We start from the raw sequence: 25,244 nt of genomic DNA, 5'->3' as shown, positions 1-25,244 counted from the left end.
AAGCTGTAGACTGAACACCTTGGGCACACATTCTCATGATCTCCTGGGGCTGGTCACTCATATTTGGGTCAGAATAAATCTCTTCAAATATGTTACAGAATTTGACTTTTCAAACAGAAGTAACTCAAGTAGCCCTGTTATTTATTAAAGATATCAAATTCATAGTTAAAAATCTTCCCACAAAGAAACTTCCTAGACCAAATGACTTCGTTGGTGAATTTTACCAAACAATTAAGTAAGAAATAATAACAACTATGCAAACTTGTTCAGGGAAATAATTTCCCAATTCATTTTATGAGACCAGCACTATCCTGATACCAGAACTATAGACCCTACAAGAAAAGAAGGCAAACCAATTTCCCTTATGAACAGTTACAAAATCCTAAAAAACTTAAGCCAATCAAATCCAGCAGTATATAAAAAGGATTCATGACCAAGAGAGGTCTGTTCCAGGAATACACAATTGTTAATAATTGATAATCAATCAATCATTCACCATATTGACAGGCTGAAAAATAATATGAGAATCTTAATAGACGCCAAAAAGAGATTTGACAAAATTCAATACATGTTCATGGAAAAAAAAAATGCCTCAGCAAACTACAAATAAAAAGAAACTTTTCACCCTGATAAACTGCATCTGTGAAAAACCTACAGCTAACATCATACTTAGTAGTAAAAGACTGGATGCCTTCCCCATAAGATTGAGAAAAGACAAAGACGAACACTCACACTGCTTTTCATCAGCTCTATAATGAAAATGTAATGGATATAAGAAAAAAAATAAAAGGTGAACAGATAGGAAAGGAAGAAGTAAAACTATCTTTATTCACAAATGACTTGACTACCTTTGTAGAAAACCCCAGAGTATCTACAAAAAAGAGTCCTAGAAGTAAAAAGTGCATTTAACAAGGTTGCAGGATACAAAGACAATAAACAAAAATCAATATACTAGAAATATACTAGTAATAAAAAATTGGGAGTAAAATTAAGAAGAAATGCCACTTACAGTAACATCAAAAAATATGAAAAACTTAGAAATAAATTTAACCAAACATGTCTAAGACCTGAACATGGTAACTGAGACAGTGTGGTATTGGCATTAAAAATACCCAGAGAAGGCCAGGCACGGTGGCTCACGCCTGTAATCCCAGCACTTTGGGAGGCCGAGGCAGGTGGATCACGAGGTCAGGAGATCGAGACCATCCTGGCTAACACTGTGAAACCCCATCTCTACTAAAAATACAAAAAATTAGCCGGGCGTGGTGGCGAGCGCCTGTAGTCCCAGCTACTCGGGAGGCTGAGGCAGGAGAATGGTGTGAACCCGAGAGGTGGAGCTTGCAGTGAGCCAAGATCGCGCCACTGCACTCCAGCCTGGGCAACAGAGTGAGACTCCATCTCAAAAAAAAAAAAAAAAAAAAAATACCCAGAGAACCCTGACATAACTCACACATATACTGTCAACTGATATTTTAGACAGGTCCCAAAATAATTTAATGGGGGAAAAGTTGGTCTTTTTGACAAATGGTGCTGGGAGAATTGAAAATGCAACAAAACAAAAACCCCAAAAAAAGCCACCTGTGTATTAAAAAAAAAAACCTGGTCGTTTTTATTCCAGGTTCCTGGCCCAAAGCTCCTAAAACCCTCAGAATTTCCTGAGTGATAGAGTGTCTTTTGTTATTCCTAACATGCCCTTCTCAATCAAACCTGAGTTTATGCTAATGAAGTGACTCTTAGAGGGCCTCTAGATAGCTCCAGGATAGGGGCTGGTCACCAGAAATATCAAGCCATGATCAGAGGGTTAGAACTTTCAGTGCCCTACTCACATCTTCGGGGAGTGAGAGGAGCTGGAGATTGAGTTCAATCGCCAATGGCTAATGATGTAATCAATCATTATGTAAAGATGCCTCCATAAAAAATCCCTGAAACAGGGCTTAGGGAGCTCCCAGGTTAGTGAACACATGGATGTGCTGGGTGAGTGGCACACCTGGAGAGGGTATGGAAGCTCTGCAACCCTCCACTCTAACTTTGCTCTAAGTACCTCCTCCACTTGACTGTTCCTCAGTTTTATCTTTTATAATAAACTGGTAATAGTAAATAAAGCACTTTCCTGAGTTTCGTAAGATGCTCTAGCAAATCCCATTCCTGAGACCAATTATGATGTCTTTTTTTCTAACACCACTTCTGACACCAAATGTCTGAGGGTTTCCACACCAATTCTTCAACACCAAGCGGGTATCCAACAATTCAGTTAAATTCTGACACCATCCAAAATTACTGGGATCCCACAAGTTAAGGGGTCCCACAAGGCTGCCTTCACTTCAGATGCAACTCACAAGTCCCAGGAGCAACCCATATTTCTGAAACAACCAGCTATAGATTTGGGGGTTCCCCTAAACTCCTCAGGTTACTTAATTCACTAGAATGACTCATAGAATTAAAAAAAAAACACACACACTTTATTTACTATATGCAACTCAGGAACAGACCAATGGAACAGATGCATAGGGCAAGGTATGGGAAGAGGGAGTACAGAGCTTCCATGCCCTCTTTAGGAGTGCCAACCTCCTAGAAAATCATTGTGTTCACCAACCTAGAAGCTCCCTGAACCCCATTTTTTTGTTGTTTTGTTTTTTTGAGACAGGGTCTTACTTTGTTACCCACGCTGGAGCACAGTGGCACAATCACAGCTCACTGCAGCCTCAATATCCCAGGCTCAAGCAATCCTTGCACCTCAGCCCCCTCAAGTAGCTGGGATTACAGGAATGTGCCACCACACGAGTTAAGAGGGTTTTTTTTTTTTTTCTTTTTTGTAGAGATGGGGTTTTGCCATGTTACCCAGGCTGGTCTCAAACTCAAGCCATCCACCTGCCTCAGCCTCCCAAAGTGGCAGAATTACAGGCATGAGCCACTGTGCCTGGCTCTGAACCCCGCTGTTTAAGGGTCTTTATGGAGGTTTCATTACCTCCATAGGGAGACACGAATGACTAAATCACTGGCCACTGGTAACTGAGCTGAATCTCTGGCCCCTTTCCCCTCTGGGGGGAGAGGGTGCTAAAAGTTCTAATCCTCTAACCCATGGCTGCTTTTTCTGACAAGCTGCCCCCCCATCCTGAAGCTATCTAGGGTCATCTCATTACACAACAAAAAGCACTTGGACCGTTCAGGAAACTCCCAGGGTTTTAAAAGCTCTGTACCAAGAACAAGGGCAAAGACCAAATATATTTTTTATTCTCTTTCACAACATATATAAAAATTAACTCAGAATACTTCAGAGTCCTAAATGTAAGATATAAAAACTACAAAAGTATTAGAAAACAGGAGAAAATCTTTGTGACTGTGGGGTAAAACAAAATTTCTAAAATTCACAAAAAGCTACAAACCATAAAAGGAAAAAAAAATGATAAATCAGTCTTCATACATGTATACATACGTAACAAACCTGCACGTTGTGCACACGTACCCTAGAACTTAAAGTACAATAAAAAAAAAGAAACAATCTGTAAATTAAAAAAAAAATCACTCTTCATATAAAAAACTTTTGTTCTTCAAAACAAATTATAAAGCAGAAAAAAGGCAGGCCATTTAGTGGAAGAAAACTTACAAAATATAACAGATAAAATTCTTGTATCAAGAATATTTTAAAAAAAAACAAAAAAAGCCTCTTACAACTCAATGAGATGAGATTCTAAGAAAAACATTGGGAAAAAATTTGAATAAACAAGTCATCAAAACAGATATACAGGTGACACGTAAGAAATGTAAACTAAAACTACAACGAAATATGACTTTGTATCCATTAGGATGCCTACAATTTTTAAACCTCATATTATCAAGTGTTGGTGAGCATGTGGAACGCCTGAAACTCTCATACGTTGCTAGTGGGAATGCAAAATGATACCGAAACAGTTGGCAGTTTCTTACAAAACTAAACACACAGGATAAAACCAGTAATTCTACTTCTGACTATTTACCTGAGAGAAATAAAATTATGCATTGCCAAAAAGGTGTGAGTGAATGGTCAAAGAAGTGATGCATAAAAGCCAAAAGATGAAAACCCAAATGACCATCACCTAATGAATAAACAAACTGTGAAACAGTCATACAATAAATACTATTCTCAGCAATAAAATAAAATACATGGCAATAAAATGAAACTAGTGAAACATGAACATGGATGAAGCTCAAACCATTATGTTAAATGAAAGAGGTCAGACACAAAAGACTACCCATAGTATGAGTCAATTTATTTTAAAAATTACAGAAAATGCTAAACTAGGAGTAGCAAGGAGATTAGTACTTTCAGAGATCAGGGCAAGGGAAGGGGCTTGACTGCAAATGGACACAAGAAAACTTTTTAAGTAACGAATATGTTCTGTATCATGATTCTGATCATGGTTTAAATACCTGTCAAAATTCATCAATTATACATTTTAAATTGGTAAACTTTACCCCAAGTAATTCATACCTCAATAAAACATTTTTTATTCCAACAAACAATATATGACAACAACAAAAATACAAAACCCTATATAACTAAACTAATACAAACTTGTTAAATTACTACAAATTTGTGGTATCTATCCCTTCACGTTACTTATCAAACTCTCTGAAGGACTAACAGTTAAATACATAAATATGACAATCTAAGATTCTGAAACAGCAACGGCCAGGTTACTTCACAGTCCAAGGTGCCCACACATCTATCCAGATCATGACATTTTTATCCATATGAACAGCATACAACATTCAATGATGCATGTTGACAATTTTAGTGACAAGTCAGTCTTTAGTCATAACATAATTTACTAGAATTCCAAAGCAGAAGCAAAACTACCTTTACTTTTTTATAAAACCCACACTGGTGTAATTCAGTGAAACAATTTAGGGTTCTACATATAGCAATCAATTACCAAGAATTGTTTATCATATATCTTAGGAATTTCAAAAGAAAAAATCCTCAGTCTCAGTAATTTCTCACAAAATTTCATTTCAAAAATGCTCTGGTAAAAACAATGCATGTGCACTTTGTTACTTTGAATTAGAAAAGTAAAAGAACAAAAATAAACAGATGACAGTGATTTCACATTTACATCCAACGCAGCAGCCCAATCAGACTTTTCTAGAATTTTGTGATTGGCAAATATTAAAATTTTAACTACATAAACATTTTGAAATAGCGGAACTGTTTTGACTTTCGTGTGTGTGTATGTGTGTGTGGGTGTGTGTGAGGCAGAGAGACAGAGACACACACACACACACACACAGAAGAGAGAGGGAGAGAGAGAGAAGGTAAACTAAAAGTGATTAAACAGTTTTTAGAATATGTAAGGAGGCAGCACACATTCAGGCCAATCTCACATAATCCATGTAGCCAATGCTTCACAAGAAGCTCTGACTAACAAAATTATATTTCTTAGCATTCTAAGAGAAGTACAGGCAAGCCATGAACCCAGAAGTGGTGTTCTAATCTACAAGAAAGAATACACAACAGTGATTCCCAACCTGAAGGGTATGACTGTGATCACACGTTTACAACCAATGCAGCCGGCCAACCAGAAAGACTTTTCCAGAATGTCACGATCGACAATATATTAAAATTTGGGGTATAGCACACCATGTGAAAACACATTATGTATGGGAAACACTGTATCTGTGACAACTATGACATATTTTTATCTGTATTTACATATTACTGTAGTTAATAGAAACATCCATTTTAATACTTTACTGTAACAATGACATTTTGACATTACACACCTTCTCAATGTAGGGCCACTAAAATGTCTAAGTGTCTAAAATTTTAAGAACTTTAAAGAGAGACCTCATATTCCTTCTAGGTTCTAGATTAGAAACCATAGTCTAAGAGAAAACTCTGTCCTAAGTGTCAAGAGAAGTAGTTTCAGCTAAGCCACCACCTTTAACCAGGTCTTTCACTTCACAGGGATTCTATAAAATTAAAGGGTCTGAATTACTCTACAGGAACTCTTTTAGTCTAAAATTTATCTTCTCAAATGTTGTAACGGGCCAGGCACAGTGGCTCGCGCCTGTAATCCCAGCACTTTGGGAGGCCGAGGCAGGCAGATCACTTGAGGTCAGGAGTTCAAAACCAGCCCGGCCAACATGGTGAAACCCCGTCTCTACTCAAAATACAAAAATTAGCTGGGCATTGTGGCAGGCGCCTGTAATCCCAGCTACTCGGGAGGCTGAGGCAGGAGAATCACCTGAACCTGAAAGGCAGAGGTTGCAGTAAGCAGAGATCATATCACTGCACTCCAACCTGGGTGACAAAACATGATTTCACCTCAAAAAACAAACAAACAAACAAACAAACAAAAAAAAGGTTGTAACAACAATTTAGGGACTCAGTTAATATTCCAATTTTAGTTTCCAAAAAAAGAAAAATATACTAATATACTTTGTACTTTTTTCAAAATTATTTACTTTGCATATATTTGCTTAATATAATTTGTTAATATAATGAAGTTATTTCAGAAAGTTTGAAGACAGAAAAAATATCACCTTTAATCCACGATCTTTTTTTTTAATTTTTTCAAACAGGGTCTCGCTCTGTCACCCAGGCTGAAATGCAGTAGCACAATCACGGCTCGCAGCTTTGATCTTCCAAGCTCAGGTGACTCTCCCACCTAAGCCTCCTGAGTAGCTAGGGCTACAGGCACGCACCACCATGCCTGGCTAATTTTAGTATATTTTTGGAGAGACAGGGTTTTGCCATGTTGCCCAGGCTGGTCTTGAATTCCTAGGCTCAAGCCAACTGCCTACCTCAGCCTCCCAAAGTGCTGGGACTACAGGTGTGAGCCACCTGGCCCACGATCTTATTGGTAGACATAGTTTACACAGCTACAGTAATAATTGCCGTAACATTTTATATACAACTCTCTCTACGCTTATAACAGGTATTTTCCACACTCCATGTATATCACTTTATAAGTATCGTATTTATATGTCTTTATATGTATCATTTTAAATATCTACTTAACATTCTAATGAGCACATCGGTATATAATAAGTCACTTAAAGAGAACATTCTGATAGAGTCCTTAGAAAATTTCATCCTTGTATAAACACCATTGAGTATATATACACAAACCTAGATGGTATAGGCCAGGGGTCCCCAACCCCTGAGCTGATGAATGGTACTGGTCTGTGGCCTGTTAGGAACCGGTGACACAGCAGGAGGTGAGCAGAGGCAAGGGAGCATTACTGCTTGAGCTCTGCCTCCTGTCAGATCAGCAGCCGCATTAGATTCTCGTAGGAGCACAAACCCTACCGTGAACTACGCATGCGAGGGATCTAGGTTGCACGCTCCTTATGAGAATCTAATGCCTGATGATCGGAGATGGAACAGTTTCACCCTGAAACCATCCCCTACATAAATAGGATATATGGTATAACATATTTCTCTTAGGCTACAAACCTGTACGGTGACTGTATTGAATGCTGTAGGTAACTGTAACACAATGCTAAGTATTTATATGTACCTAAACAGAAAAGGTACAGTAAAAATACAGTATTATAATCTTATGAGGCTGGGCACAGTGGCTCACCCATGTAATCTCAGCACTTTGGGAGGCCGAGGCAGGTGGATCACCTGAGGTCAGGAGTTCAAGACCAGCCTGGGCAACATGGTGAAACCCCATCTCTACTAAAATTACAAAATTTAGCTGGGCATGGTGGCACACACCTGTATCCCAGTTACTCAGGAGGCTGAGGCACAAGAATCGCTTGAACACTGGAGGCAGAAGTTGCAGTGAGACGAGATCACACCATTGCACTCTTGCATGGGTGACAGGGAGACCCTGTCTCAAAAAAATAAAAACAAATAATCTTATGGCACCAGCATTGTATAATGCAGGTTACTGTTAACCAAAATGTTGTTATGGAGCACGTGACTGTATTTGCGTATATATATACATATATATAAAATAAAGTAAAATACTGGAAGGACAAAAATAATAATTATTTTTATTAGAGGATGAATAAAGAAGTAGGTTTGGAGAGAGTTCTCTCTATACATTTTCATACATTTTGACCTACTATGCTACTTTTTTAAACTAAAAATTGATTAAAAAACTTAAAATATAAGTGAAGTACTTAATAATGCTAAATAATAGGTAGACTTAAATGAGAAGTCAGAAATCACTTGGCCCAACCTCCAATGCAATGTAGGAATCTCTTTAATGTTTATCTGTTTTCCTAGCATTTTAGCAAAAAGATGTAGCCAAACTTACCATCAGTAAATAGGAGAGTGGTATGAGACAATTCAGAGAAGCTGCTTATTATATCCCAACCATTCCTGAAAAAACCTTCAGTGAATTAAAGCACAGTTTAAAGGCTGATTAATTCCAGCAAATAAATGCTGAGTCCCTGTTGTTTGCTGTGTTCTGAGAATGTAAAAGATGATTTTCAAAGAATAAGCGGAGTTCCTATGCTCAAGAAATTTGAGGCAAGACCATTTGCTAAGCTTTAAGTATTTAGAAATGAACAAGGTATCACTGGAATACAGTATTTATATACACAGAGAAACCTTTGTGGGAGAAGAAAAAGAAGAGGGAAAATGATGACTTCCAAGGGATGGAGAAGAGGCTAAAAGGATAATCAATAAACAGGACACTGTGTTTTTGAGGTTTCTTTTTTTTTTTTGAGACGGAGTCTCACACTGTCGCCCGGGCTGGAATGAGGTGGCGTCATCTTGGCTCACTGCAACCTCTGCCTCCCGGGTTCAAGCGATTCTCCTGCCTCAGCCTCCTGAGTAGCTGGGATTACAGGCACCTACTACCACGCCCGGAAAATTTTTTGTATTTTTAGTAGAGACGGGGTTTCACTATGTTGGCCAGGCTGGTCTCGAACTCTTGACCTTGTGATCCACCCACCTCAACTTCCAAAGTGCTGGAATTACAGGCATGAGCCACCACGCCCAGCCAAGGTTTCTTTTAATATTACTACTTTGGAATACAAATTAAAGCTTTAATTATGTGAAAGACCACATTCTTCAACAATAACTGATAAATGTGGCCTGATTAAGATGTTTATACTAATATAGGCTGTAAGTTTAAATACTCTTTAAATAATGTAAAGAGATTTTATTTACCTAGAATTTTATTTCATATGTACATGTTAAAAGACAGACCTCTTTGGGAGGCCAAGGTGAGCGGATCACGAGGTCAGGAGATTGAGACAATCCTGGCTAACACAGTGAAACCCTCTCTCTACTAAAAATACAAAAATTAGCCGGGCTTGGTGGTGGGCGCCTGTAGTCCCAGCTACTCGGGAGGCTGAGGCAGGAGAATGGGGTGAACCCAGGAGGCGAAGCTTGCAGTGAGCCGAGATCGTGCCACTGCACTCCAGCCTGGGTGACAGAGCAAGACTCCGTCTCAAAAAAAAAAAAAAAAAAAAGACAGACCTACTGGTCAGCTTATAAATGTAAATACATGTAAAAAAGAGGCCAGGTGTGGCCTGTAATCCCAGCACTTTGGGAGGCCGAGGCAGGTGGATCACCTGAGGTCAGGAATTCAAGACCAGCCTGGCCATCATGTTGAAACCCCGTCTCTAGTAAAAATACAAAAAATTAGCCAGGTGTGGTGGCAGGCACCTGTAATCCCAGCTACGCGGGAGGGTGAGGCAGGAGAATCACCTGAACCCAAGAGGCAGAAGCTGCAGTGAGCTGAGATCGTGACACTGCACTCCAACCTGGACAACAAGCGTGAAAGTCCGTCTCGAAAAAAAAAAAAACAAGAAAGGAAAACCTTTTGGAGAAATCTGAAAGAACAGTTCCATCATATACACTGAATTACTAAAAGAGAATGATATGCCCCAATTTTTCTATAATTAAGACACTGACTTTTGTTGACAAAATACAGTCACAAATCTTGAGTTAAAAGATTATCCTGATTGTACGAAAGTTTAAAAGCACATAAAGCAAAGCAAATAGATTAAATTAACTTGTTAAAAAGCACTCAAGGCTAACATGTTATTCTAATAAACAGCATATGGTATATTATTTGAGGACATTTTGCATGTCCTCAAAAAGGCAATCTGTAACAGACAGCCACAAACTGTGCTAAAGAATTAAAGCCTTTTTCAAAGTATATTCCTAATGCAGAAATCCAGAACAAATGGGCTGCAAAAGAATATGTAAAATAAAAAGAATTCCACCAGTAACTATAGTGCAATAATTATAAAACCTACTGCCAACAGAAAAACAATGCCAGGATGACCACTAACACTTATTTTTAAAATGTTAATCTGTCTTCACAACATTGGTATCACTCCTCAAAAATTCATATAATTGGGCCTTCTTTAAAAACCCTAAAGCTACTCTGTATCTTCCCAATAAGCCACCCAATGACCTTTAGAGAACCTCTCAACCATCAGTCATGTGTTACACTCCTTTACCTCAAGATCATATTCACCTGGTGAATATGATCTAGACATAAGAATCCTAATTCTCTTTACATAAGTCTTTCACATTGTTTAAAAAAACAAAGAACTCAAAATATACATAAAACCCTTATAAGCACTCCTACTAAGCAGACAGTATTACTCACATTTGACAAACGTAAAAGCAGAAATCTGTACTGCATAACACCATAACCCTAGCAGTTGGGAGTAATAAACCTACACTCTTTGGTTACTCAACTGGAATTAAAACTAATTCTTTTCGGTATCCTACATTTTAAGAAATGTATTAAGAAGGCAATAAAACCTTATCAAAAGCCAAAATACACTGCATATTTCTAAATATCACACTATTCTGCAATATTTTAAGGCAGAAGCCACAGAGATTGAAGCTTAAAAAAATTGAGAATCCTTAAGAATGAAACTAGGGGCCAGGCACAGTGGCTCACCCCCATAATCCCAGCACTTTGGAAGGCCAAAGATGGTGGATCACTTGAGGTCAGGAGTTCGAGACCAGCCTGGCCAACATGGTGAAATCCTGTCTCTTCTCAAAATACAAAAATTAGCCAGGTGAGGTGGCAAGCGCCTATAATCCCAGCTACTCGGGAGGCTGAGGCAGGAGAATCACTTGAAATGGGAAGGTGGGGGTTGCAGTAAGCCAAGATCACACCACTGCAGCCTGGGTGACAGAGCAAGACTCTATCTCAAAAAAAAAAAAAAAAAAAAAAAATGAAACTAAAGAATATTGGCCACAATTAAGACACAACAAACAATATTGTACTACACATACTACATGTACTACAAACAAGTATTTTAATGGCTCAAAGATTTTTTTTCAACTTCCAAAACAATCTAAATGTTGCAAAAGCTTCTTTCTAATGCTGACAGACTAAGCATATTTTTTTCTTGTGAATCAGTAAAACACAGACAAAGAGGAGTTGTGGGTAATGGGGTTCAAACCAAAGAATATTCTAATGGAAAACAGACTACTACTGAGGAAAAACTAGACTACAGTTTCATTTCATAATACAACATATTTACATACCAGCACAGAATATCCCTGGGACTTCACTCCTGATTATTATGGTCCGTACTTTCTTATCAGATTTCAAAGCATCCACAGCTTTTGATAGCTAAACAGAAATAGGAAGCATAGGAGGAAAAAGAGAAAAAAAAAACATTTTTACATTGATGACAATAATATATCTTAATATTAGAAGCATACAGTTTAATCTTTACACTCACCATTTTTATAAGATTTTTACTGAGTGAATTTTTGCCATAAGCTCTGTTTATTCCAAGCACCACAATTCCTAGTTAAAGGGGAAAAAAAGTACAAGCACTTGAGTGAGCAAGGCATTCAGAGAACAGACTCTACATCACACATCTAGCTAACTTCGAACAAATCAAAGAAATTCATGACATCACGTTCCCTTCAATTGATCTCTTCTTAAGCACCAAGGTAATTTGCAACATTTTGGTAAATTTTACATCACTAACTCAAACTAGAGGGAAGACCACACTTATTAGTGAAAATTTTAAGTTAAAGGATACTATTTAAAATGTGGTTTCATCAACTTCAAGTAGATACAGAAGTAACTGCTAATAAACCTTGTCACATGCAGGTATTATAGCATCTGCTTTTTCTAGGACCAGTTGTTAATACCTCAATTTTTTGTTGTTGTTCATACTACACAGTTTTCAGTAATTCTATCCCAAGCTTCTCTCCTGATTTCTGTCTGATACACTTAATCTGAGGGCACTTCCATTTAGATGTCCAAGAAGTACTTCCAACTCAACCTATACAAAATAAAGTTCATTATCTCTCCCACAAACTCAGCTGTCACTCCTAACTGCCCCACTTTTTAATCAAAGACCATCATCTAAACCCAGCCTCCCATTCCTTCCAGTTACCAATTTTCTAAAAACAGTACTATGCATAGAATTCACCCCCTACTTAAAATCCTTTCATTATTTATTTCAAAATATCCAACTTCGAAGATCCTAATTTGATATTCAAAGTTCTACACAACCTCTACTAACCTTCTTGTTCCTGGAGTAGACAAATTTTCACCGTGTATCAGAAATACCTTCCACTGAGTCAGGGTGGGTATGGTTCTTATTTGCAACTGAGTTAAACTGAAGACAACAAAATGTACGCATGCCTTTGCTGTGCAAGAAACTGTGCAGACCCATTCTTTAAAATATAAAGATGAATTTCTGCTCACAAAAGAGTAAATTTGCAAGAATTCCAAATGCTCTCAGTACAGAGAAAAGCATAAACGACTGCTATCTGACAGGATCTGTATTAAACAGCTGAATGACTTTGGGTAGGTCCCAATACTACTGACAACAGCTACCACCAGTAGGCCCCAGGCACTGCTCCAGGTGCTTTAAGCGAATTAACTCATGTAATCCCCACCACAACCCAAGAGGTGGGCACTACTTTTACCCATAGCTAATGGATAAAGAAATGGAGACTTGGAGAGGTGAAGTAACTTCCTTCAGCTATTAAGTGGTAATCTAACTCTACACTTGAATAAAACTGTGTTACATTTCAGTTTCCTCAGGAAGAAAATCAAGCAGCTAAGACTAGATGTGTCCATTCATTCAAACATACTGAGTACGTACTATAGTGATCAGCAGCCATGGAACTAGAGTCTAGGAGGGAAATACAAACATTAATAAACATAGAAATCATTAATAATCATAAATATCATTAATAATCCATTCAAACTGCTTTACAAGCTGTAAGTGGTGCTACAGTAACTTGTAACCAGAATTGATAATGGTCTGGGGCAAAAGGAGATGGTTACGGAAAGCTTACCCCAGAGAGTGAAGGTTAGAAGGACAAGTAGGAGTTAAGGTGAGAGTGAAGGAGAGGGGCTGACTGCCAGGCAGAGGAAACAGGAAAAACATAAACTAGTCATGGTCCCACTGAATGTCCTGTAACCTACGAGGGGGAAAAGAGAGTGACCAATGAAAGTAAAGAGGTCAGCACAAGCCAGAAATATCCTTACAGACCTGCTAAAAAGTCTGGTCTTCATCCTAATAACCACTGAAGGAGTTTACGTAGGCATAAACATGTACACATGCACATATAAAACTGGGGGGGGGAATAGTTTCTATACTTGGAGATCATACCAGAAGTAGATAAGGGTGGGAGCTTCAAGACACAATTCGAGTCCAATCAACAGATTAACAGGTTTGGCTGAGATTGGTGGTGGTAGAAATAAAGGAAAGTGAAAGGATTCAAGAACTATTCAAAAATTTTAAATGAGTTAATGATGCCTAGACTGAGGACTGATTTAACTGGAAGAAAGTGTTAAGGAGTATTTACCAGGTTTCTGGCTTCAGCAATTGGACGAAAGAAGATGACATTTAATGAGACAAAATCATAAAACTACCAAGGTGAGGGTGGAGGGGAGTAAAGCTCATGAGTTCTGTTTTGAATTAAAGTGAATCTGAAGTGCCTTTCAGACATCCAAGTTGATACAACCTCCAAGGGCTAAGAATGCAGGCTCTAAGGTGTGATTGCTGGGGATGAAATCCCAGTCTGCCGCTTACTAGCTATTCGGCAAGTTACTTAACCTCTCTGATCCTCAGTTTCTTAATCTATTAAGATACTAACAGTTCCACACTCCATGGGACTGTATTAGAATCAAATGATATGATACATGTAAAATTTACAACATGAGGACCCAATTAACCTCCCTTCTAGCATGAACACCTCTCATGCAATAAGTATTAAAAGTTTCAGCATAATTTCTGCTAGATATGATAGTGCTGACATTATTACTGAAGGGTAAAGTGCCATCAAAATGTTTCTAACACAGTTAATTTCAGCAGTTTTGGCCCCATATCTGAGACTTGATGTTTTGAATACTTCTACTTCAAAAAGCTAGAAATTAGCTCTGCAATATGAAATGAATTATCTAATACATAACAACTGTACCATCAAATGTATCTGTAGGCTTTTGGTATTCTAAAATGGAATAAAACCTTAGCTTTATTCAGCAAAGTCTAGAAGTTTTTGTTTTATAACTGTCTCAGTTTAATTCACAATTCAATCACTTCTCAAGAACTCAATTATCATGCATCCTCCTCACATAACCTAGAAAGTTTACCAAACTCAGAAAAGCTTAGGCATTCACATGCCAACCTTAATTTTCCTGACTTTTCACAAAACATACAAACATCTTCAGTGAATCTGTAACAAGGTCACATCACAGCATTAATCCTGCTCTATAAAGCAGACACAACTGAAAGATGAATGTAACAACTTTGCTGAGACTTTAAAAAAAACAAAACAAAATACGTTCTGCTTATACAAAATGAAAAAATACACTCAAAGTGAAAGTCCTCCTTCCCTAGAACCAGCTCATTCCCTTCCCCAGAGGAAGCCAGTTATCACAGTTACATGTAATGTAACCTTCTAGAAAATGTTCAACATATCTACATACAGAAATACAGTTGTATATTACCATTTGGTTTGTTGTTGCTATTTTACATAAATGGATCATATGTTCTGTTGGAGCTATTCTACATAAATAGGTTCATACTTTTTTTTTTTTTTTTAAGAGACAAGGTCTTGTTGTGTCACCCAGACTGGAGTGCAGTGGCTCCATCATAGCTCACTGCAGCCTCAAAGTCCTGGGCTCAAGCAATCGTCCCGTCTCAGCCTCCTGAGTAGCTGGGACAACTAGATATCCACAAGCAAAGGAATGAAGTTAGGCCTCTTACTACATACCATATATAAAAATTAACTCAAAATTGGATCATAGTCACAGATGAACATAACAGTGAAAACCATAAAACTCATAGAAAACGTAAGTGTAAATCTCTGTAAACTTGAGTTAGGCAATAGTTTCTTAGATATAATCTAAGGCATAACTACAAAAAGAACAAATAGAGAAACTGAACTACATCAAAATTAAAAACACTAGTTCTTCAAAATATATCATCAAGAAAGTGAAAAGACAACCCAGAGAATGGGAGAAAATATTTGCAAACCATCCATCTGACAAGAGGTTTGTATCCAGTCTCAACAATAAAAAGACAACTCTCATGCCTCAACAATAAAAAGATAATCCAATTTAAACAGTGGCAAAGGGGCCAGGCACAGTGGCTCACACCTGTAATCCCAGCACTTTGGGAGGCCGAGGCAGGCAGATCACGAGGTCAAGAGATCAAGACCATCCTGACCAACATGGTGAAACCCTTGGCTAGGCGTGGCGGCGGGTGCCTGTAGTCTCAGCTACTCGAGAGGCTGAGGCAGGAAACTACCTTGAACCCGGGAGGCGGAGTTTTCAGTGAGCCGAGATTGCACCACTGCACTCCAGCCTGGGAGACAGAGCTAGACTGTCTCAAAAAAAAAAAAAAAAGTGGCAAAGGATATGAGTAGACATTTCTCCAAATGTATGCACATGGCCAATATGCATATGAAAAAATGTTCCAACAGGGAGCTGAACCTGATCTGAAGCTCTCCTACAACAGAACCCCATCATGGTAGTCCTTTTGAATAGTGTTCCTCAACATCTTTTAAAAAAAAAAAAAAAAATGTTCAACATCACTAGCCATGAGGGAAAACCAAATCAAACCCCAAAAAGTTACCATTTCCCACCCAATAGGGTGGCTAATAAAAGAACAATAACAACTGTTGCCAAGATGTGGAGAAACTGGAGCTCTCATGCCTTGCTAGTGACCATATAAAATGCAGACACTTTAGAAAACAGTTTAGCAGTTCCACAAAATGTTAGTCATTGAATTACCGTAGGACCCAGCAATCCCACTCCTATGTGAAAATATAAAGATGACCACAAAAGCTTATATTAATATATGAATGTTCTAAGCAGCATGGTTCATATTATCCAAAAAATGGAAACAATCCAAATGTACATCAGTAATGAACAAACAAAATGCGGTATATCCATACAATGAATATTACTTGGCCATTAAAAGCATAGAGGTACTGGTACAAGCTACAATAAGGATGAGCCTTGAAAATATGATATGTGAAAAAAGCCACAAAAACACGACTTATTATACTATTCTTTTATAGAAAAATCTATTGATACAAAAAGTAGATAAATGAGGGTTTTTTAAGGCTGGAGGGATAAGGTGGGGAGTAGGGAGTCACTGCTAAAGACTACAGGGCTTATTTTTGAGTTGATAAATGTTATAAAATTGGCTTGTATTGACAAAGCATAACTGTGAATATACTAAAAACAACTGTACATTTTGAATTTTATGGTATATGATTTAAATCTCAATATAGATGAGATTAAATCTTAATCTTAAAGATTTAAAAATACATACACTGTATCTCAATACATATATTGAGATATAATTTACATACCATAAAATATATAAAAATATATTTTTTTAAACATGAAAAAAAAAATATAGGAATCAACTTGTTAAATCAGAAAAGGCAGTAGATACTGAAAGACCTGCTACCTCTGCCACAGTCCACCTGACAAGCTTGGACAAGGATGCTGTCGGTAAAGAAGCACATGGAAAGGTTTCAAACACGGGAAGACCTGATGATAATATAGATGTGAAAGAGGAGGAAGAAGCAGGTATCAAGGAGGATCTGCACTATGCAATTGCTTGTTTGCTGTATTTCTGCCAGAAGTTGTTCTGACATGGTTCACAAAGATGATCTTGAAAAGGGTCATAATTATGCCAAATCGCAGGAAGGTAGGTAGGGGAAGGAGAGGAGTCATTCCAGAAAGTGTGTGCAAAAGCTACACACAGAAAAGAACAGGAAAAGGCAGAGCTCAGACCCAGTGGCAGGGAGATAGACTATGAGATGCCTGACGGTTAAGAAGGCCCTGCAGGCAACGGGGAGCCTTTGGAGGTGTTTAACTGAGCAGATTCGTGGGTTTTGGCCTTGAAAAAAGGTAACTCCAGCACCCCTGGGAAGAAAAAGTGGGAAGGAGAATGCTTGGAGACCAGGTGACCTATGAAGAAGGCTGTGCAGGAGAGATCTCTGTAAGCCATGACTAGGACTCCTGCTCTAAAACTGAGTAGGATTGACAACAATGCAAGAAATAACCACTAAAGAAATTTGGTGGCTGGGCGCAGTGGCTCACGCCTGTAATCCTAACTCTTTGGGAGGCCAAGACGTGTGGATCACCTGAGGTCAGGAGTTGGAGACCAACCTGGCCAACATGGCAAAACCCCGTCTCTACTAAAAATACAAAAAAATTAGCCAGACGTGGTGGTGGGCACCTGTAATCCCAGCTACTCGGGAGGCTGAGGCAGGAGAATCGCTTGAACCTGAGAGGCGGAGGTTGCAATGAGCTGAGATCGCACCATTGCACTCCAGCCTGGGCGACAAAAGTGAAACTCCGTCTCAAAAGAAAAGAAAAGGAAATTTGGTTATAGAGCTATGCCTCCTACAACAAATTACAAACATGGAGCCCAGATAACAGATAAGACCTGGTGTATTCTGCACTACTTACCCCCACCTACCTAAAGTGCTGCATGCTGTTTGAGGCTCCTGTGACTAGGAGAGTTATCCTATTCCTTAGAGGCTGCTGAGAGCACCAAATTTTGGACCCACCTCTAAGAGAAACAAAGGCACCCAGGAAACTCCTTCACCTGTAGTACCCTTGACCTCATGTTTTTCTTTGCACTGCTTATTGCTCGTTCAACAGTAAAGCAAAGCAAAGCCTAGGTAATGTTAGCCAAGCCTAAGTCGTCATTCTTGCCAATTCTCAAAGGAGGCGGGGTCAACTTTAAGAAACCATGATGTATGTCCTATCTCATCAGGAAATCAAGGCTAAAGAAGAAAAAAAAGAAACCATGATATCCAAAATCATTTTCGTTTATTATCTTTTTTATCTGATATTCTCTCTTCTGTCCATTCAGATCCTGACTTAAAGTCTGTCCAGACATTCTGCACAAATATTCCTTTAATTGCATTCAAGTCATAACGACCAAAAAAATAGAATATGGTGCATATTAGTAGCTATACTTGCAATCCCTTTATATCTAACATATTGTTGGTATACTTAACGGAAGTGAAGTCCCAGCATGACTAAGCTTACCCAAAAGATGATGGCATTCAGGCTCTAATCACTCCAGTGCCAGTCTACGCTTCCAGCTGAATTTCTTACTATTCTGCTTATGCCACACTACTGCCACACTTGCCTTATGTTACGTCCCAAATACACCACACATGTTCACATCTCCATGCCTTTGACCATGTTCTTGTCTCTGTCTGGAATAATGAGTAAGGAATAAAGTAATTCATCACACTCCTGAAGCACTGCTACGGGCTAGTGGCAATTTATATTAACAATCTCATCTCATCTTCATAACAAACCTATAAAGTTGGTATTGTTTTTCCTGTTTTACACGTGAGATAAGTCTGCCTAAGAACCCTCACAAATGGCAAAATCCACTGCCTATTAAAGAATACCTTGGAACCCCTTTCAAATGGCGAAACCCTGCAGGTATTACAGCCCTTTCCTCTTACCACGCCTTGAAAGTTCACAAAGCCTACTAATAACCAGGATCTGCTTCACTACACTAAAAGCAATCATGACTTACACCCTTTTCACTTCTGCTTAACAGATTATAGGTGCTCAACAAATGCATGTCAAAATTAAAAGACTGGTCCTCTGGCTTAACCCGGGTAAACTGCTATTCCACCCTTCACGACCCTTTTAGCTTTTCCCTGCACTGCCAGTGAAAGGAACTGAGCTGTAACAGTATTCCCTAGGATTGTCAGCCTCCTTCCTTCAAAGCCTTCAACCCTCTGTATTGTATTGCTAATGATGTCTCCTCCCGTAGAAGGTAGCTCAAAGCCAAGATCCATACCATCCACATTCTTATCGCCAGAGCTGAGGAAAATAAAAAATGCTCAAAATTGTTTAAATGAAGGGGAACAGTCCCTCAAGACTAACTTTCTAAGAGAAAATGAAGAGGAAAAATTGTTCCAGCTGAGCAGCTTCAAATTTAAGATTCTCCGTAATAATAAAAGGCAGTTTCACTGCAGCTTTTACAACTCCACCACTAATAGCTGAGTTTACAGAAAGCCATTACACAGCAAGAATAAAGCCTGGTAGCAAGGATTAAATACCCAGGGTATATATTGACCTTGGCTTGTCTGGAGCGGAGGGCGTTAAGCTGCACTTCTGTTTGCCGCGCTGAATGCAGTCACTTTACAGGTAAGCTGCTCGGGGGTACACGTTTAGGTTATTAAAAACAAGAAATACGTGCACAAGGAAACGGCCACGCTGGGTGAGTAGGGAGATGAGAAACGGGAGGGACCCAGGTTCGGTGCGCCTGCCTGACCTCGACTCCGCGTCCTGCCGGCGGACGCTGCACCTTATGCCAGTCCTGAGAGCGAGCGGCCGCCCGCTGCCCCCCGCCTGCCCAGCGTTCGCACCTCACCTCGGTTCTCCTCTTCCAGGTGCCGCACCCGCAGCTCGTCCTCCGTCTTCATCTCAGAGCTGTAGCCCCTTTTCGGGGCGGGACCCCCGGCCGCAGGTACCCAGCCCTGGGCCCAGATCGCCGGGCCCACCCGCCGGCCTGCCAACGAGCGGGGCAGCCTCAACCCCGAGCAGAGCCACGCACTGCAAGCGGCCACCAGGCGGGCGCCGCCAGCATGCAGGGATCCCAAGGCCCCAGGTCCCGCCGCCACCGCAGCCGCCATGTTGTCTGTTTACGGCGTGGACCTGCCACTGCCGCTCCGCCCCCGCCCGGCGCCGACCTGCCGCGCGCGCGCGCACGGCGTCCGGACCCGCAGCCTCGCTCCGGCTTGGCCCCGCCCTGCGGAGCCGTGTTCCCGCCCCTCACCGCCCCGCCGAGGCCCCGTGACCCGAGGCTTTGCCCCATTCTCCGCGCGAGGTTGGATGGTTTGTCCAGTACAGAAGGAAAGAAAGTAGTTTTCCAAGGCTGTGGAATAATTCAGGGAAGACTTTTCTATAAGAACTACCCGGAGGGAATTGTCTCCCCGTACTCCCTGGACCATGCCCTGCGGTCCTGTGTTAAGTAAGCTGCAAAAGTGAACAAAAAAGTTTTGTCTCCTCAAGTTGGCTGAAAGTGTGGCAGCCCATCGTTGGTCACTGCCTTACTTATGTATCTCAGGTTGTTGGTTTAGCGTCCCTGATAAGCATAAATGATGTTTACTACATGGCGTTCAGGAAAAGGATGAGAACAGCAAACAGGCAAAGGAGTTCTTTCTCTAGCCCACCCACTCGTACTGATGTCCCATGGCCCTTCCTGGATGGAAAGAGTCCTACAGGGGTTCAAACAAGCCATACGCTGAGATGGGATTTAGAGTATGTGGCTCTTCCAGAAACTCGGGATATCAATTTAGTGTGTAGGTACTCATCAAAGCACGTTTCAGTGGAAGTTTTGCTACCTAGCTTTTATCAGATCTCTAATGGGAAAGCTTGCATTTAAGAATACTGGGCAGGGGGCGGTGGCTCACGCCTGTAATCCAAGCACTTTGGGAGGCCGAGGCGGGTGGATCACCTGAGGTCAGGAGTTTGAGACCAGCCTGGCCAACGTGGTGAAACCCTGTCTCTACTAAAAATACAAAATTAGCCGGGTGTGGTGGCGCATGCCTGTAATCCCAGCTACTCGGGAGGCTGAGACAGGAGAATCGCTTGAACCCAGGAGGCGGATGTCGCAGTGAGCTGAGACTGCACCATTGCACTCCAGTCCAGGCAACAAGAGTGAAACTCTGTCTCAAAAAAAAAAAGAAAGAAAGAAAGAATACTGTTTGAAAAGTGTGCTGCTATGAGCATATGTCTAGTGCCACAGAAATTTCTTGTATTTTTTAGTCCTAAGCAAAACATCCTTCATTATGTCCTCAGCTTTTATCCAATGTAGAAACAAAAAGTAGACTGAATTCCATTACTGCATCTGCTGTAGAATGATGTTGAAGGCACTTTTTTTTTTTTTTTTTTTTTGAGACAGGTTCTGGCTCTGTCGGCCAGGCTGGAGTGCAGTGGTGTGATCTCGTCTCGCTGCAACCTCTGCATCTCAGGCTCAAATGATCCTCCCACCTCAGCCTCCTGAGTAGCTGGGATCACAGGCACATGCCACCACACCTGACAAATTTTTGTATTTTTAGTAGAGATGGGTGTTTCTATGTTGGCTAGGCTGGTCTCGAACACCTGACATCAAGCGATCCACCCAACTCAACCTCCCAGAATGCTAGGATTACAGGCGTGAGCCACCATGCACAGCCCACTTTTTATTCTATCTTTTGTAAAGTTCCATGCAGGAAAATTTTCTTGAGGTTTACTACAAGGAAAACTTTGCTTCCTTTGTATCTTTCCTCTTTTCTGATAATGATGTACACTTTGACTGCTGGGTGTTGTGATTTTTATTGTTATGGTTTCTTTCTAATTTGGTCTTGTGGTCACCAGAAGGAGGGTAAATCTGGAGGTGACAGGGAGTTCAGCCAGTGGAAGGAGGTCAAGGAAGGGGCACCTGTGGAGCTAAAGCCTCTATTGGGGTCCAGCGTGTTACCCAAGCAGTTTCCTATGGGAGTTCTAATTGGTGTTTAGAACAAGCAAGCACAAGTTCCATGGAGTCACCTTGTCACTGTGAGGTGGTCACTGGAGCCCATCTACACAGTCCGTATGGGTTATGGAGGTCAACGGGTGAGTCAAGTAGGCTGCATTTACCTTTCCCATAGGGAGATGGTCACCAGGAAGCAGTTGCATTAAGCAGATATCTGGATGGATCACATTGAAGAACTGGGAGGAAGCAGAGAACTGGAAACTGTGTCAAAGGTGATTGAGCCCTGCTTCTCATATGAGAAAGTGAAACATATTCAAAATGGATGCCAAGGCAAAATAAAATTATGAGAATCACTATGGCAGCGGCTGCTCCAGACGGCCTACTGCTGCAGCAGGGAGGCATGGCCAGGGCTGCACACTCTCTGGCGGGAGCCAGGGACAAGCAGGAGACCCACCCCTTCTGAGTTGGGGTGGGAGCTCCCTGGGTGCCTCTGCAGCACAGCTGCAGAATGGGGCCTCCTGCTCCACAGAGCAGGCAGGAGCACCGCCCAAGGTGTGGCTGCAGATCTGAGCCTCCCTGTGCTCTTGGGGAGCCAGGAGCAGGCAGGAGCCCTGCCCTCCTGGGGGCAGCTGCAGCCATCCAAACTACGGCTGCAGCCCCAGGCATCCCTGCACTCTTGGGGGCCCAGGAAGGCCCTGCATGCCCTCACAGGCTCAGAAGTGCCTGCTCCTGCTGCCTGGTTTCTCCCTGCTGTTGGCATCTGCTCCATTCTTGGAGCAAAGTTGAGGCTGAACCCAGGCACCATGAATGGCAGTGGGAGGCAGACGGACTCCTGGGCAGAAGGGGGTGGGTCCCCAGTGAGGCCCCAACTTCTGGCCAAGGAGGGCCTGAAGGCTGGGGGTTGGGCTGCCAGCCCCATGAACCAGAGTGGGAACTTGTGGTGCCTTTTCCGAGCCTGCCCATGGCTGCCCATGGCTGCCCATGGATCAATCAGCAGCAGGCACTTGCTCCCCTCTGAGGCCCATAAAATCCCCAACTTAGCCAGAGCTGAGCAGATAATGGGACAACCAGCTGCAGAGAGGAGCTACCGTCTCAGCTGAGAGCTTCAGAGACTTGCAGAGATGTCAGAACTACCAGCTTCAGAGAGGAGTGACCCTCTCCAGGGCCTCCTCTCTGCTAGGAGCTGGGCAGACGTTAGGACAACCAGCTGCAGAGAGGAGCTACCCTCTCCAGGGCCTCCTCTCTCCTAGGAGCTGGGCAGACTTCAGGACAACCTGCCTACAGAGAGGAGCTACCCACTGCAGGTCTCCTCTGAGCTGTTTTAACGCTCAATAAAGCTTCTCTTTGTCTTGTTCACCCTCCACTTGTTTGCATACCTCATTCTTCCTGGACACAGGACAAGAACTCTGGCAAAGGTGCCACCAGCCACAGAGGTTTCTGGCCAGGAAATTGACACCTCAAAGGTCCCATAACACTAGGAAACTCAGAATTGTATTTACAGATCAACCATTGCAATTATTGCAATTATATAATTACTGTTTATTAATATTGGTCTCCAGTTGTTTTGATATCTTTATGTCAGTTCATCAATAGATGGTAAATTTAGAGAAAGCAGTTATACAGAGCTCCTGACAGTGCTATTTAAAATAATATAACTTCAGATAATACTGATGATTGACTAGGACAGCTGCAGAAAGATAATCATAGATTGTTTGGGTTATAGAAGGAAGCAAAGGACCACCCATTGTTTCTAAAGGCATAGAGCCTGATGGAAAAAATGCAACATAGAGGACTATCCCCTTCCCTAACATTTGGACTCTTGTCCTTATTTACAATAGTCATGCACGTATCTCAGGTCTGTGACCAAAGTTGATTCTTAAAAATTAACGCAACTAATAAACATCACCATGACTATCACAACCTGTCAAGCATGACAACTAATAGCAAATTGCCAAATATCAGGAATTTAACAAATTCCAAACCAAATAGACATGGCTTTGGATCCCTGCTCTATAATTGCTCCACTTTGAGACATCAGTGAGTTATTTAAATACTTCATGCTTCCAGTTCTTCATCTGCAGCATAGCTAATATATCTATTTCACTTTATGAATTTTTTTTTCTTTTTTCAGACAGAGTCTCACTCTGTCACCCAGGCTGGACGGCAGTGGTGTGGTCTCACCTTCTGGGTTCAAGTGATTCTCCTGCCTCAGCCTCCCAAGTAGCTGGGACTATGGGCACACACCATCATGCCCAGCTAATTTTGTTTCTTCTTTTTGTAGAAACAAGGTTTTGTCACATTGGCCAGGCTTGTCTCGAACTCCTGACCTCACATGATCCATCTGCCTCAGCCTCCCAAAGTGCTGAGATTACAGTCATGAGCCACCATGCCCTGCTGAATTCTTTATCTTCAATTCCTTCACCTATAAAATGAGAATAATTATGTCCATTTATTGGGTTGATAAGTATGTAAAACACTTGGCACCAAGAAAGAAATAGAACAGCATAGAAATATTAGCTACCATTTACCAACTTCCTTCTTAGTCTATTTAAGAAGGCATTTCGATATCTTATTTAATGTTCAGGAAACTTTCAAGTTGGTATTACTACCCCCATTTGTATAGATGAGGAAACTGAGATTAAGTTACTTACCAAAGCCTGCATCTGGGAAGCCATGGAGCTGGAATTCAGATACTGATACATCTGACTCCAAAGCTCATGTTCTTTTTCTTTTTTAAAAATGTTTTAATTTTTTTTTTTACTAGAAACAAGTGTCTTACTATGTTGCCCAGGCTGGTTTTGAACTTAGGCTCAAGCCGTCCTTCTGCCTCTGCCTCCAAAGCACTGGATTATATGTGTGAACCAGTGGGCCCAGCCAAAGCCCATATTCTTAATCACTAGTTAGAACAGCCTTTCAATAAATGTTAAGGCACTCAATAAAATGTCATGACCTCTGAAATTCCTTTCTACTTTTCAATGAAAGATTGTCAAGTATGAAACAGGAATAATGAATATCAGTTTGGGAAAGGCAGGTAGCGGCTTGTTGTTTGAAATGAGAAGAGTATAGCCAGGTGTGGTGGCGTGCACTGGGAGGTTGAAGCAGGAGGATTGCTTGAGCCCAGGAGTTCAAGGCCAATCTGGGCAACATAGCAAGACTCCGCCACTGAAAAAAAAAAAAAAAAGGAAGAAATGGCAAGAGTGAAAGAGTGGACAAGCTGGAGTATTCAGAGTACTACGCTCACTAATCTCCTGACCTGCTTCTACTTCTTCTACATCCAGCAGAACTGTGAGGCAAACAAACCTCCTTTCTTTAGAAACTACCCGGCCTCAGGT

General features: G+C 41.0%; 1 protein-coding gene across 8 annotated transcripts in view; it reads right to left on the bottom strand.

The window, feature by feature from the left end:
- AUH (AU RNA binding methylglutaconyl-CoA hydratase) overlaps nt 1-20,090 on the bottom strand; it is a 152,024-nt gene extending 131,934 nt beyond the window's left edge. For 6 of the 8 annotated variants that reach the window (XR_008509787.2, XM_024252592.3, XM_054520171.2 and 3 more), the window contains exons 1-3: nt 19,828-20,089; nt 11,665-11,732; nt 11,465-11,552 (exon numbers count right to left, since the gene is read on the bottom strand). Coding sequence is in view for 7 of the 8 variants with exons in the window: in XM_024252592.3 (XP_024108360.1) it covers nt 11,465-11,552; nt 11,665-11,732; nt 19,828-20,089 (418 nt within the window). In the remaining variant the exon portion in view is untranslated. Of the gene's footprint in view, nt 1-11,464; nt 11,553-11,664; nt 11,733-19,827 lie in introns of all 8 variants that reach the window. The other 2 variants (XM_063714276.1, XM_054520172.2) reach the window with 2 other exon arrangements.
- Nucleotides 20,091-25,244: the final 5,154 nt, after the last annotated feature.

This window comes from Pongo abelii, chromosome 13 (genome assembly GCF_028885655.2).
Source record: "Pongo abelii isolate AG06213 chromosome 13, NHGRI_mPonAbe1-v2.0_pri, whole genome shotgun sequence".
In the NCBI taxonomy this organism is placed as follows: domain Eukaryota; kingdom Metazoa; phylum Chordata; class Mammalia; order Primates; family Hominidae; genus Pongo; species Pongo abelii.
This window is presented reverse-complemented; position numbering and strand designations above follow the sequence as displayed.